The sequence below is a fragment of the Mauremys mutica genome, chromosome 6 (genome assembly GCF_020497125.1).
Source record: "Mauremys mutica isolate MM-2020 ecotype Southern chromosome 6, ASM2049712v1, whole genome shotgun sequence".
NCBI lineage: Eukaryota > Metazoa > Chordata > Testudines > Geoemydidae > Mauremys > Mauremys mutica.
Genome location: NC_059077.1, coordinates 69,501,680 through 69,517,040, shown reverse-complemented (window position 1 = coordinate 69,517,040; position 15,361 = coordinate 69,501,680). Strand labels below are relative to the sequence as shown.

The 15,361-nt window shown below is 42.4% G+C and overlaps 1 protein-coding gene across 2 annotated transcripts; it reads left to right on the top strand.

Annotated features, from left to right (window-relative positions):
• Positions 1-301: 301 nt before the first annotated feature.
• Positions 302-15,074, top strand: CDO1 (cysteine dioxygenase type 1). Of its 2 annotated transcripts, XM_045020569.1 has the most exons (6): positions 302-1,187; positions 5,359-5,436; positions 9,034-9,191; positions 11,218-11,286; positions 11,594-11,763; positions 14,319-15,074. In XM_045020569.1, exons 1-6 carry the CDS (start codon positions 1,009-1,011, stop codon positions 14,346-14,348), a joined length of 684 nt encoding a protein of 227 aa, XP_044876504.1. In that variant the 5' UTR covers positions 302-1,008; the 3' UTR covers positions 14,349-15,074. The 2 variants fall into 2 exon arrangements, with proteins under 2 accessions (XP_044876504.1, XP_044876505.1); XM_045020570.1 differs by lacking the exon at positions 11,218-11,286 and having other exon boundaries at positions 632-1,187.
• The last annotated feature ends 287 nt before the right edge of the window (positions 15,075-15,361 follow it).

The following is a 15,361-nucleotide window of genomic DNA, read 5'->3' as shown; positions in this document are numbered from 1 at the left end:
AGATGGGGAAGAAATATTTTTACTCCACTAAACTATATGGAAGTAGGAGGGATTATTTCTGGAGGGACAGAATGAGGAAAATTATAAATTATAAGGTCTGCCCTTCCTAATTGGTTCAAATTAGGGCTGTCGATTAATTGCAGTTATCTCATGTGATTAACTAAAAAAAATTAATCACGATTAAAAAAATTGTTGATGCTTTTTCACCTCCAGGTGGCTAGGAAACTTTATCCCTTCCTCTTGGACAAGGATGGGGGCACAGTGTGATCCCTGCTCTTCAGAGCTGATGCAGCCAGGGCAGGGTTAAGTAACTGCTATCATCTTGGGAAGAGGAGTCCCCTATTAAGGGACAGGTGGAGAGGCTGAACTGGGTTGGTGATATGCTGTGGGGAGAAAGGGGGTCATTCTGAAGCTGTGTTGTGTGAGAAGGAGGGATATTTCAGTACTGCATGAGATGCAGCAGTGCAAACCTTTGAGATAGATAGTATGGTGAGGGATACTTTACTCCTACACTAAACAGACAGATTAGATGGATTAGAGTGGGGGCAATTCATGACTTATTTTTAATGTCCCTGCTTTTTCCCTTGAGCATGCAAGGCTAGGGCTTTCTAGCTGCTACAGAGTCTAGCACTTAAAGAAGAGATTCAAATGCACTTTAAAAAACGTCTGGGAGTGGGGCAAAACATTAGAGTGAAGAAATGCCACCTTCCCACACTAAAGGAGGGGGGACTCTAAGAAGCCACACCTGAACTCTTTGTCAGGCGTGGGGGAGGAGGTTCTTTCTGTTAGCACAACCCAGGATCCCATAGCCCACTAACCAGTTTTGTGAACTTCCCTCCCACCCTCCTTGGGTAATTGGTACATTCCCACTGTAACTTCAGGAGCATAAATAGAGGCAGCAGCAAGCTGCGGGAAAAATTGTTTGCTAGGTAGGGGAAGGTGAATCTGTTTGCTTGTCCAAGCACAAGCAGTTTTGCTGCTTGCAGCTGGTCGTGTGGAAGGTGTATCATGGAGCAGCTGGTGCAAACAGAAGTGTGGAAAGCGCAGACTTTACAGGAACTGATCCAGATCCTGCATCGCTTATTTTCTGGTGATAAAGTCAGTGTAGAAGAAGTACAAGCCTTAATGGAATCGTATGAGAGCAACCCTGTGGAGTGGATGAAATATGCCCAATTTGATCAATACAGGTAAAGTCAGCTCTTCTTATCTCAGTGCAAAGGGTGGTAACTCAAAAAGGAGCCTGTCCAAATAGTAAATGAACAGCGCAACAAGCAAGACATATAAACAACTGGTGGGAAATGGGGGGACGTGGGTTGTGCTATTTTTGTGTGGGGGGGGGTTAAATAAGGTGAAATCAACAGAGATCAGAGGAATGGAACGTAAAGTCTGAGTATGACTAGTATGCACGAATTAAACTGAAGTAGTTCACGTGTGCATGCGTTACATGGCGCTATGAAAGCATTTTCTCCAAATATCGTTTAGAATCGGTTTGAGGAGTCGTCTTTGCTATTATCTGGTGTTCTAATAGTTGGAATCTAGATAACGTGACATCTGGGTGAAGGAGGAACTGGCATCTCGGTATAAACTTAATTGTAATAGATTGTAAAATAAAGAACATGGTTGGGATACACAACAATAATGAAGAGTCGCTGTAAGGGCGGGATAACGCGACTGTAGCCTCGCCAGTGCATATACTGTTGCGATCATTTTACTTAGGTACAGCTGTGGGTAAGAATCTGACCTACATGCATGTGGCTTTTATTATTTATTGTATTGTCTGCTAAAGCTAGTACACTCCGTATTTTTCCTACACCACTCCCTTCAGTTCTAAGTGCGTGGTTTTCATGTGAATAGCAAAGATGTTTTAGGAGGTGACGGATGGGAGGAGGCACCTCCCCATACGTGGAACCGTTTGCAAATTCAGAATGAAGCCAGTCTCCTGGAAACAGCTCAGAAACTAAAAACCCAGAGAAAATATCTTGGCAAGTTTCCCAGGCTGATCAGCAGTAGGAGACTAATTCAGCTTAGCTCGGTACTTTCCCTCCACATCGTCACGCTACACAAAGCTGGTCTCCATGGCTGGTGCGCGCCGCGCTGCGGCAGGGGGGCAGCGGCGACTATCTCGTGTCGGTAACGGTGTACGCAGCAGCGCCAGTCATTTACGGTTGACTGCTGCGGTGAATCAGTAGGAAAAGGTCCCCAGAGTTACAGGGGCGGTTTGGCGGAGCTGGGAAGAGGTCAGGAAGCCTTGGTTGTGCATCGAGTTGTTTGAAATAAAGTCTACTAAGCACCACTCCTCGGCTTCGGCTTTTATTTTGCAAAAACTCTTCTTCTCCCTCCGCCCCAGCACAAAACCAACGGTTCGCTACAGTAAAAATCCCCTCTCCACGCTATTCTGCTCCCTCCAGCTGCATTTCCCAGGCACTCCTCCTCTCCCGCCCTGCACGGGTTTGGGGTGGCGTTTTCCATGCCATTCTCCTCTTTCTCTGATCCCGCCTCGTGTTCCCTCTCTCCACTTCCTTTGCATGCCTCCTTTAGACCCTGCACACGGTGCGCTGGGTGGGAACTTCCTTGCAATCCTCCCTGGTCCCTTCCCTGCACGCGGTGCCCTCTAGGGGGGGCTGCGATGCGCATGCCACCCTCTGCCTTTCCCTCCACTCCTTGTGCTCTGCGGGCTGCTAATCCCTTCGCAACCCTCCTCTGCAAACCGGGCTGTGGGGGCGGGGGGGCGCAGGCCGGGCGCTATTCAGTTCCTCTCCCCCTCCGCACTAGTGGCTTTGCAGGTTCCGGAGCTGCCCGGCACAGGGTTGTTCAGAGGTAGGGCAAGGGACGGGGCTCCGGCAGCCAATCAGAGCTGCCCCACAGCTACGCCCCGAGGCGCTGGCCAAATCACAGCCGGCCTAAGTCAGTAAGCTACGTGGCTGCCTGGCTCTGATGAAGCTGGAGGGGGCTTGGGCAGGGGCAGTCTCTGGCCCATGGGCTCCTGGGCATCACTTGCAGGGACCTGGCGCAGATTGTCTTCCCTGTGCAGCGGCTCTCCAGTCTCCTGGCCCTAAGAAATGGGGGGGAGGGTTGAGTGTGGAGCTCGTTAAGCATTAGCCTGGGCTCCGCTTGTGTAGAAAAGTAGGCAGTCAATGGGCAGACCTGAGTGCAGGGGCAGTATCCTAATGCAGGAGCTTGGGTTGATCCCCCCCACCCCTCCGCCCAATTTTCTCCCATCCTGATTAATTACCAAGATAATAGACAAACATTAGAGCTGTGCTTATGTATGAACATCTGTTTAGGGTGCCCAGACTTCCTGTTTTGGGTCAGGACAGTCCCTTTTTTAAGCCTTGTCCTGGCTGTCCTGACTTTTCTGGCAAAAGCAACTTACGGATTTGTCCCAACTGGTGATGAGTTGGCAATAGCAAGCGGGACAAATGCCACTTTTGTCAAAGAGTAGGGTACAGGGGGTGAGTGGCAACGCCAGCCTCGTGGGGGTGGGGGTGGGAGGGAGAGGTAGGGCTCGGCTCGGCTGCGGCTAGGGCTTGAGTGAACAGCGACCCCAGCCCCAGGTGAGGGGCAGGCAGGGCTAGAGTGAACAATGACTCCAGCTGAGGGGTGGGGGAGACAGGGCTCAGGCAATCAGCTGGGGCCAGCCCCTCCTGAGGGAGGGCAAGAGCGGGGCCTTGGGCTACCCCCATGCAGTGTCCCATTTTACCTTTGGGAAATATGGTCCCCCTAGTTTATAGGATTTTCTGCAGTGTTCATCAGTCCCCCTCCCCCTCCCAACATTCATGAAGTTGTCCTCATGCCATCCCTGCAAGGTAGGGCAAGTATTGTCCACAGTTTGCAGGTCAGGAACTGAGTTACAGACTCTGCTCCACTAGCACTCAGCCCGGCATCCTTGCAGCTCCACTAGTGGAAGGGCAGGTGTAGACAGAGTACAGGGGTTTCTACCACTGTGTCAGCTGGCACCCATACATTGTTTATACTAATCACTATTACCATTGGAAGGACATGTACTAGGGCTAGACAGTGGGAAAAGAGTAATAAAAATTCTCAAGATAAACCTACCCTGAGTGTGTAGCCAACAACCCCTGCTGTGCAGAAATGACAGATTGTGACATGTTTGATCAACAAAGCTTGTATTGTGACATCATACAGAAGAGAACTTCTATATTAAAATTAAAAATAGTCAAGAAGCTTAAAATGGAATGAAATGAAATGCAGAAACGTAACTTTATGATTCAGGAAAGGCAAAATATGTGTGATGAACTGAAAATAATTTCGTACCACCATACTATTTTGACAGAATACAGCAGAGGGGTATCTTACGGGGGAAATTGCAAATTAGGCAAAACAACCAGCCAATTAACACAAATAGACTACTTCTGCATGCCAGGTGAGAATCTCCTGCCAGTTACTAGTGGCTGTGGCAGAGGAACACTTTTTGTTAGGGACTCTCCTACTACTTAAGGCCCAGAGCCTGCAAAAGTATAAGCATATGCTTCATTTTTCACACTGTCAGTAACCCCATTGAAATCAATGAGGCTACTCATGTGCGAGCTTGCAGGATTGGACCTTCAGTTAGGAATCAGATCATGAAATCGCCTGTATTGTTTAGGGATAGGAGGCCTTCAAGCCCTGAGAATGGAACATACCCTTGATTAACCACCATGAATAATATATATGTAAAAAGCAAGCCTTTTCTGCTTTTCGTTTTGTTTGATTTAGTATAGGAAACTTTTTTAGTATCTTCTGCTCTTCAGAGCTTTGTTTTGAGTGTAGCTGTTTGACAGAAATTACTGTATTGGTACTGGGTTTCAGATGTACAAAAAAATTACAAGTACGAAAAAACAGAATAGTCCAGAAAAGCAACAGTTTTACCATATGTGGTAACTCCTAAACTTTAAAAATCTTTGCCTAATGCAAAAGAATGTAGTCACCAAAAGGAAAGCCAAGAATATTTGAAAATGAACTGTAGAAAAAGCATACATTTATTTTCTTTGTTGCAGTACTCTATTTCTAATTAGAAAGCCTGCTGTTGAAGTGATCTCATTCAGCAACTATTTTGATTAGATTCTCTCCTCTGCTTCAGTTTCAGATACATATGTCCAGACCTCAGTACTGGATTTAATTTAAAAGCTTTCTTGATGCTATCAAGTGTTAGCTGTATGTCTGTTTTTTTTTCCAACCTGAAAAAGTGGCAAAAACCACTTAAAAATTCCATTTCACTTTCTCTTCATATAATTTGCTTTCCAAAGCAAAGGGACCTTGTAATATAGGCTGCCACTCACCATGTTTATATTCCCTGCTGTTGTTTCTTTATATGCTCACACATATATTTTTAAAAACCACAGATGTTCTCAATTTCAGGTACACAAGAAATCTTGTGGATAAAGGAAATGGAAAGTTCAACTTGATGATCTTATGCTGGGGTGAAGGACATGGCAGGTGTGTAGCCAAACGGCTTGATACTTGCAGATAGAAATAAAGCTACAGTATTTTTCATTTGGTCTGTGTAATACTGTTTGTCATTGTCCTGTAATAAGAGACAAACCATTTTCCTCACAAGCACTAAAGGGTAGAGGGTGGTTAACTGATTACTACTTGTTTTGTTTGTAGTTATAATCAGGATGACTATGCCAAAGGCATCCGACGAAGTGGGCATTCACCCACGAAAGCTCATGCTGCAAAACGTCTGTTAGTCTATAAGGTGCCACAGGATTCTTTGCTGCTTATGCCAAAGGGGTAATTCTGAAAATTGTATATCTCATAATTTTAGGGCATTTCTGCAGTTTTCAGTCTTCCACCAAATCTAAGCTTCTGTTTTGTCCATTGAACTTTTTTAACCTTACAGTTACAGAGCTGGATCTTCCAGTCTTTAGTAAAACTCCAGTTGCTTCATTGGAGTTCTGCCTGATCAGGACTGCAGGATCAGACTCATGTATTAGAGCAGGGGTCGGCAACCTTTCAGAAGTGGTGCGCCGAGTCTTTGTTTATTCACTCTAATTTAAGGTTTCGCGTGCCAGTAATACATTTTAACGTTTTTAGAAGGTCTCTTTCTATAAGTCTAAATATATAACTAAACTATTGTTGTATGTAAAGTAAATAAGGTTTTTAAAATGTTTAAGAAGCTTCATTTAAAATTAAATTAAAATGCAGAGCCTCCCGGACTGGTGGCCAGGACCCAGGTAGTGTAAGTGCCACTGAAAATCAGCTCATGTGCCACCAGTTGCCTACCCCTGTATTAGACGCTATAAAAGCTTTTGTTTCTATTACACCAATATAGTTTAAATTCTGCTCTGTGTGGCCAGCCTGAGAAAACAAGATTGGATTAGGCAGCTTGGAGTGTGGGAAGGAATGGACTCTCCCCACCCGACCCTACTGTATAACAAGGCCACTTTGTGGTTGCTATCACAACGATAAAGGGACAACAACTGCTGTGACTAGTCTACGTGGGATGTATGGGGGCATTGACTGGTGGATTTGCATAGTCAGAGTGCCACTGAAGCGCCCTGCAGATCTTTTTTCTATGGTATGCAGGAATTTCAGACTTCCTATATATATATTCTGTAGCCTGCCTCTTTTGCAGAGCTGAACCATGCCAGTACTGTTGCTTATTGGGTGGTGTATATGTACCAGCGGACATAGGGACAAGATCTGTCTCTCTTTCACAACTTTGCCGGCTAACCAAAAAAAGTTATGTGACAAAAAATTACAGGCTATAATCACTGACCCTGCACATAAGCAGAAAAACTATAATTGTTTGCTTTAGATGTGAAAATGAATTAACATTGTCAGGTCTAGTTTGGGATGGTGCCATGCTTCCCCAAACAGATGTAAGAGGGCAGTCTAGATCTGCAGCCCACCAGCCATTTAGTATAGGGTCTTTTCTGAGCAGAGACTAAAATTTTTGTCAAATAGTATACTGGTTTGTGATTTGGACAAGCATCTGGTGGTGATTAAAATGATACCACAACTTGTTTTCACTCCCTGTGTAAGCAGGATAAAATAGTTAACATGATTAATTGGAAGAGAAACTGTTGAGGGAGTGACTACGTGGCATTCATGACCTTGCCCACTTAAAAAAAAAAAAAACCTTGCAAAAAGTAGGTCAACAGCAATACAACTTCTGTTTGGATTGGAACATCATTTGTTGTGTATAAACACTTAAATCCATAATATTCTAGATTGAAGCTTGATTAGCCTTGTACCTTGGGGTCAAAAAATCCACCTGCCAGAAGTTTTCCCTTGGGTTCTAAAGCCATCAACCTCTGCAGCAGTGAAGCTTTAGTTTCTTTTTAACTACATTTCTAGCCCTTATGGCTGCAAATATAGCAATTCAAATATATTCCTGAGTAGGTAGCCAGCCTGCACCAGTGCTCCTGTTACTGCTCACAGCTTTGCCAAGCAACAGCAAAGTGAAATGAACAGTTCTCTCTGGTCAGTTTAGTTGTTGCTATTAAATCCAGTGGGAAGCAGTGAAACTACCTTTTTCCTGTGTACCTCACATCCATCACAGCCGCAAAGAAGCCCTAAAGATGGAGAAGAAGTAGAAAGCTCCCTCTTCCTGATGGTGGGGTGGAGTTTCAAGTTTATTTCTAGCCTATAACTGATAGGAAAGATAGAACCCCCAAGCAAAGTTCCATGGAAGTGCCCTCTTGTTTCTCAACAGCCAGGGTGTGTTACCTGGACTTTTCTTTTGTGTTTACTTCTGGCTAGTATGATTAATCCTTCAGCTAGTAGTTATCTGCTAAATTTTCCAACACCTGTATTTGTTGTTAAGTTATTGTAATAGCTTTCTAATACATCAGCCTTTATTGAGTATCTTTCAGTCACAGTGAATGTTTCTTTGAGATTTGTTGGTGTTCTGATAATGTGACAAATGTGCAATAACATTCATGTCCTGTACATACTGTTATACCTCTACAATACACTACAGTGTCTGTTTCTTGTGGGGGAATTCTTTGCCACTGCGTACACGGAGAATTCATGTTCCCCGCAGATTTTTTTTCTCCGCAGAAAATACATTCTGCTGGAGAGGCGCTGCGATCACGCCTTTCGCCCATCCAGGCTGCTGTGGCGCCAGAACAGAGGGCAGCCGGCTCGTAGCCAGCTGCGGATAGGGAGGATGAGGGGCAGCTTTCCTCACAGCGCCCTGCCCACAGGGCCAGGTGAGGAAGTCCAGGATGGGGGGGTGGGGATAGAGCGGGGCACAGGGGGCTTCTGGGGAGGTCACATAGAATAGGGTTCAGAAGGGCTAGTGGGGGGACAGACTGGGGCAGGAGCTGAATTGGAGTAGGGGTGCTGGACAACATGGGGATGGGGAGCAGAGGGGATGGCTGAGTGAGGATGCTGGGCTCTATGGGAATGGGGATTGTAGGTGGCTGAGTGGGAGTGAAGGGGCACATGGGGATGGGGGGCCAGGTGTAGGGACACATGGGGACAGAAGATGTGCCTGACTGAATGGGAGAAGCTAGGGGTCATCCAGGGTCTGCATGGAGGAGGCTCCCCACCTCCCTAACAATTCCCCCCCCCCAAAAAAAAAGACAACCTTGTTCCATACTTCTCCCACCCTGACCCAGCAACCCTCCAGGTTCACTCCTAGGCTCTTTCCTAGCAATTACTTCTCTGTCCCTCAGCTCCTCTATTACCCTCAATTCCCCCAAGCCTTTGCACTGCTTCTGAGGGGTGTGGGGAATATGTTTCTGTATTGTAATTTACATGAATTATGACTCAAAGTTCTGTATTAATATGCCTAAGAAGGAATCTATTTGTCAAAAAACATTTCTGGAATCTTTTTTTTTGTCTGTATTTTTACAGAATACTTGCTTACAGGTATTTTGAAATAAATTACCAAAATACTTGAAACTAGCATGACTATATTGTGTTATTTTGACAAATAAAATATGCATATTTTGAAAATATTGTGCATATATTTTTTAATTTTTTGGTGCAGAATTCCCCCAGGAGTAGTCTGTTATATTTGTAGTAGGTATTATTAAATGTATACATCACACTGAGTTCAGCTATTCTGTGTTTCTGTAGCAGTATTCATGATCACACTGACTCACATTGCTTTATGAAGATCCTTCAGGGGAATCTAAAAGAGACTCTGTTTGAGTGGCCTGGGAAAAAAGGGACTGGAGCGATGACTAAGAAATCAGAACGAGTTTTGGAGGAAAATCAATGTGCCTATATCAACGGTAAGCTTTTTTTTTTTAATGGCTTGTATATGACCATTCCGTTGCTACCCACCAATGAGTATAACTCTTAACTGAAAAGTTCACTCTTTAATAAACTGATCTAGCTAGGTTCTTGTATTGCATCTAACCCTGTCATATATGTGAAGTTAAAATGTAAAGCAATAGGCAAATTGCATGTATGAAAATCCAAAACTCATACATGTCTCTGGTTGGATTTATGAAGAAAATATCTCTTGGGTGTGTAAGCTCCTTTTGAGCTACAATGGAAAGCCTAAGAACAATACTATAGTGATTTCCCACACAATCAGTAAGTCTAACAGCCAGCAATATAACGGATAATGACTGAAATGTACGTTGCTCTGGTCTTTTAGAATCCTGTATTTACACTTTTTAGGGTGCACAGTAGCTTGTTACCTATCTTGACTTGGGGTAGGAAGTGGAAGGATCTTTTTTGTTGAACAACGTTCACTATGTACAAAAGTACACTAAAGCCCAGTCCTGCAGTGCTCAGCACAACTCCTCATGTGAAGTAGTGCACAGTACTGTATGAAAATGGTGGACTTCTTCACTACTTCTGACTCATTATAATGTGTGTAACTGCTTCTATACAACTCACTGTATGCTGTTTTCTATATTTACTTCTGTTGTGAGAAGCTTGCAAATAAAACAAAAGGCTTGAACAATTTACTTGACCCCTGTACAGCTAGTCTTTTGGCTAACCAGCCAGAGGCCAGTGCCTTTGAAAACTTCCTGAAAACTTTCTTCTGATTATTTTCCATACTTGTTCTCAACCCAGAGGTGGATTTTCATTAACCCAAACTTTCTGAAGTGGAAGGAGAGAGAAATCTGTTCAAGTGCTCAAGCTTTTTGTTGGGAGTCAAGGGGTGTTTGTTTTATAATACAAACAATACATTGGGAAGTAAGTCATTTTTTTTTATTTTTTACTGGTTCAGAAAACATTTGCACTTTATGTGCGTATGCTCCAAACACACATTCTTTTGGGCTGTTTGTTTGTTTTTGTTTTGTTTTGTTTTAAAGCAATCTTTTAAAAAGCCTCAAACTAGTCCTCTGAGAGAACTGTATGCCTAGATCCTCTGCTGTGTTTCCTGGCTGGATACTTCAACTTATAAGTAACAGAAAACAAAATGCTGTGCATTCAGAATTAGTTGCTTTAACTCTTTAAACAAAGCCCTAAGGTATTTTTGTTTCTATCTGGATATCTGTGCATTCAAATAAATGGTGCTGATGAAGAAAGAATATCCCATATAGCATGGCAGTTCTTTTTTGTGCTAGTTGCATATTACTTGGTATTTGCACTTTACTTATAAGACAACCCAGAGGAGTGAGTTGATTTTAATTTCTCAGTATATGACTATAAATTTAGTGATTTTTTCCCCTCATGAAATGAAATAGTGTAAATAGAATGTACGGGTGTATATTTTAAATGTCCCAAAGTTGGAATGCACAGTGCTTCCCACAGTAACAGTATCTGTGCTACATTGTACAATTAAGGGCTGGGTATTATGTAAGATATTACATAAACATGAAGGACTGAGTTGCATTTGCTCTGGGAATCATAAACTTGAATTCTTGAACTCTTGAGCAGTTTTTAAAATTCTTCCTTAATGTTCAATCAACTTTGGTAGATTTAATGTTCACACTTTGGGTATTTTATAGAACTCTGTTTCTGCCCTCTGGTTCTCTAAAAGTGCCGTTAACTTATTAATAGCCACACTGTGGATAGTGGCTTATTTTATTATCTGTTCAATTATCTTTGCTGTTTCAATGAAGGTTGGATGTTTGCCACACTCTGGTAATTTGTCACTTTACCCTTTCCCATTTGTCTGGGCTTTTATTTAATTGGAAGATGGACAACTGTAAAAGAAAGCAACTGTCTCCTTGCCCGTGAATTTACACTTGAAATTCAAGTAGTTCAGTCTTAACATGGTTGATGTTCTCGTTATCAGGCTGAAAACTAGCAATGCAAAACACTGTTTTCCTCTGAAATCTCTTGTTTGTTCTTTAGAAAAACAAATCTTCCATTCAACGTCTTCAGAACACCAGGAAAGAAAGTATCATTTGGGGATGGCAGCTGGTAATAAATTACCAACAATGTGCTCTTCCTAAAGCTTCTGTAGATTTCTGTTAAGCTTTATACCATAGTAGATAACAAAAAATTCTGTATATGGAAAGCTAGAGAGCAAGGCATTCTGAACTCCCAATGGGTTTGGGGATCTGTCCTAGAGAGTAAAACCTAAATTTGAATTAAAAATTCATCCTGAAAGCATGGGTATGTCTAGCTGTCTTGTTGGTTTAGAGATGGTGCTTCTCCAGGCTTGTATCAGATTTCATTAGACCTGTCTGTTAATGTAGCCTTTCCTCTCATGTCCTCACTTGTCTAGACTCCATTGGCCTGCACCGTGTGGAGAACACAAGCCACACAGAGTCTGCTGTTAGTCTGCACTTGTACAGCCCGCCCTTTGACAGCTGTAACACCTTTGATCAAAGAACTGGACACAAGCATAACGTCAAAATGACATTCTATAGTCAGTTTGGAGAAAGGACTCCGGGTGTAAGTACAAGCTAATGAATACCCTTTATGTTCAACTATCCTGTGTCCTCATGTGAACAGAGCAGAGAGCTAGCTTGCTGTGTTGCTGCCCATCATTGCAAACCAGCCCTTGGCTCTGTTGGTGGGTTGCCCAGCACAAGCACAGTTCTTGTTATGGACTGTCTGGTCATTTTTAGGATAGAGATGAAACACGTTTCAAAGGGAAGCTCAGTTTTGGTGTCAACCTTAAGTTTCCCTTTACGCACAGTTTTTAAAATGCTGCTGTGCACTTACACTGCAGTGCTTTCTTTGCCTCTTCAAAGCATGGTACAAATATTATTCTCACAGCATCCATAGGAGGCAGGCAGGCAAGCAGGGCTTTGGAGCAGAGTGCGGAGCAGCTCCGGAGCAGTGGCGCTGCAGATTTTTGCCTGGAGCTGGAGCGGAGCCAGAGTACAGCTCCAAAGCCCTGCAGGCAAGGATTATCTTCATTTCACAGATGAGGCAGTGTCATTTGTCCGAACTGCAGTTGGATTTAGGTATTCCTGGCTCTGCTCATCCATCTGCCCCCTGCTCCCCAGTAAGAAAAGGTCCAATCTTATGAAGTACAGAGGAGGCATCAGCTCCCCTTGATAACAAAAGGAGTTGAGAGTACTGTTGGGCTAAGCCGTTTCACATTTCAAGTCCAAATTGTTTTCTCCCTGTAACTTGTTGGCAACAAAAACTAATACAGTGTCATGACATTTTAAAAAACAAACTTTTTGAAATGCAGACTCCCTGAGCAAGGTTGGTCTGCTTATGGCACAGCACCAACATTGTGTTCATCTCTGTCTGGAGCTCTCAGTACCAGGACTGGGAGTGGTGGTTGATGGGCTTCCCTTTGGAACTCTTCAGTGTGTCTAAACTTGGCCACAATTTAGGACCTTTTATAGGTGAAGAAATGGGGCAAATCTTCAGGACCTTGTTTGGGATAGCCCATGGCAGGATTGGGTGAGATTCAACTAAGGCTTTATGTATAATGGGCAAAATCCCTCCAGTCCACCACGCACAGTGCAAATAGCTGTGTTTCTTTGCAGCTTTTCACATTAAAGCACCCAAACTTTACACATTTGAAAGTCCTCCAGACAACTAAACTCCTTCTTGTCTTTATCATCCAGAAGAAATAAAATAAACATTGAATAGCACAGTCACATGAGAATAAGAATTCAAGATTTTTGCAGCTTGTGTTTTCTCTTTCTTAAATTTTTTTTACCAGGAAGTCTTGGTTGGTTTGCATGTGTAAGATAACAAGTGAAATATTTGGAAACTAGCTATTTGAACTTCAAATATTTTCCTGTTTTGTTCTGTAGCAACTGGCAACTTTTGTACCTCTGATGGGAAGTTTTTATCTGATTTTTCGAGTGGGGAAAATCTTAGTCATTGGGTGTCTCCACTTAGTTCCAGTAACTGCAACTGGTAAACCGGGGCTGAATGGAACCAGGTTTGGCCATACAGCTGTCTCAAATGACTGCATGCTCCAAAAAACTTTTGGCTTCAATGAGGGTTTCTGGAAAGCTCATTGAAAATGGACACAGTCTTTTGCTATTTACCAGGTCTCAAAGGAACATGGGGAGGCAGGAAAGTGTGAGATGGGAGGAGAGGTTAAAAATACAAAGGAGAATGACTAGTGCAAAGTGTTTGTATGTTTTCTTAGGAACAAGAAAATCTAACTGAAAATCTAAATAGTATAAGCATGCAACACTTTCTGTTAGCTTTCCTTTTCATTCAAACTAAGCAAAACTTAAAAGTAAACTCCTGATGTACTTTTCAATAAATTGTCTCTAAATGTTTAGCTAGAGTTTAATTGAAGAATCTGGCTGTGCTGGAGGGTTTTTAAAGCTAATTGGTCAATTATTCAGTAATTCTGTGTGCACCTGCTCCCAGTTGTACATGCCAAACACTGAAAGCCTGTTTTTTCAATGTTAATCAGTTAACTTACCAGTGACTTCCCCCCAGAAAGTAGCCTACTATGTGCTTAGTTAAAGAAAACTCTATGGATCTAGAGTGCATTTTGTGAGTGCTACTGTGTATTTATACTACAGTATTAATATAGAGAAGTTGCATGCCAAGAAAAATCCCATAAGCTTGATCCTGCCCTCTGATAGGTGGAGTACATCATCACGATTTTTGCTAGTAGGCATTCATGTGCAAGTGGAGTTAGATGATTCTCACCCCCATCCCCACCAAACTGGGGGGGCTAATTTTGCTGACAGGATCAAGCTTGATTCAATAGGTCTCGTATGGATAGGGCATGAGTCAGGGGTTCATGAGACCAGAGTTAAATTCCCTGTTCTGCCATGCACATGCACAAGGTCACACTAAATCATATGGTCTTTCTCTGCCTCACTTCCCTAGCTGTAAAATGGGGATAAGAGCACTTCCCTTGCTCACAGAGGTGTTGTGAGAATAAATACATTAAAGATTGAGGCACCCGGCTATTATGGTAATGGGGGCCATATACGTACCCTAAGTAGATGAGGCATCATAATCTAGTCTTAAGTATTTTCTTTTAAAAGAATCTCTCCTCTTTCTTTTAGGCAACAGTAGTGTCACAAGAGAACAACTGAGAAGCACCCGAATGAATATGTTAAGGCCTGCTGAATGTTTGACCAGGGACAGAAGAAGTGTATAGCTGATGCTAGCTACAGCTGAATAACCAGTACATAGAAATACAGTAGGGAGGCTTCCTGGCAATATATAGTTATGTTGAATGAATATGGGACTCTAAGGTGACTAGTGCTATAAGCTGCTGCAGGGGTTAGATGCCTTTACATAGGCTGTTGTAAAGTCAGAATCAAGTACCTTGTTTTTCTGATCCTAGCCTCTTTTAAATTCCACTTTTTAATCTGGAATATCAGTAGTAGGCTTTTTAAACACCATTTGACACTATTTATAGGTCTTTTTATATGGTATATGTGCTCAGTGTATTTAGTAATGTAAACTTTGTAGCCTCAAGTCACCATTTGTAATGTATTGGATACTAGTAACAGCCGTTGTCTCTTTTTTTTTTTTTATTAAGCCTTTTATGTTTTAATGCTCTGGAACATTTTGGTAATTGTGCATTTTTTATTTTATTTTTTAAAAATCTCATTTGTCAGATCTGTTTTTAAACAGGAGCAATAATGCGCTTCATGTACAATGATGTTTGAAAAGTTAACTCAGTTGGGCAAAGGTCTAGGTTTTTAACCAGACTAATTATGTTTAGTATGGCTAATATCCAGTTTCCAGAGTTCTGTTGTGTAGCTACTGAATGCCTTTAGGGTAACCTAAATAAAACTGGATTTGAGCACAAATTTCAAAAGTTTACAGCCTCTTTCCTGATAAATAAAATATATAATGCTCATTACTGTGATTAATTCCATCCTCAGTAGATCTCTCATGAATATCTCTTAAATCTTACCTAGGCGATACCATTATTAGAAGGAGTTAAAAAGACAAAAGCATTTAAAACTTACTGTGAAATCCTGACCCCATTAAAATCAATGGGATTTTTTTGATAGATTTCAGTGGCTCCAAGATTTCATCCTTTAAACCTGGAGTTACAATACACAGGAGTTTTTGCAAAACATAATTATAGTAA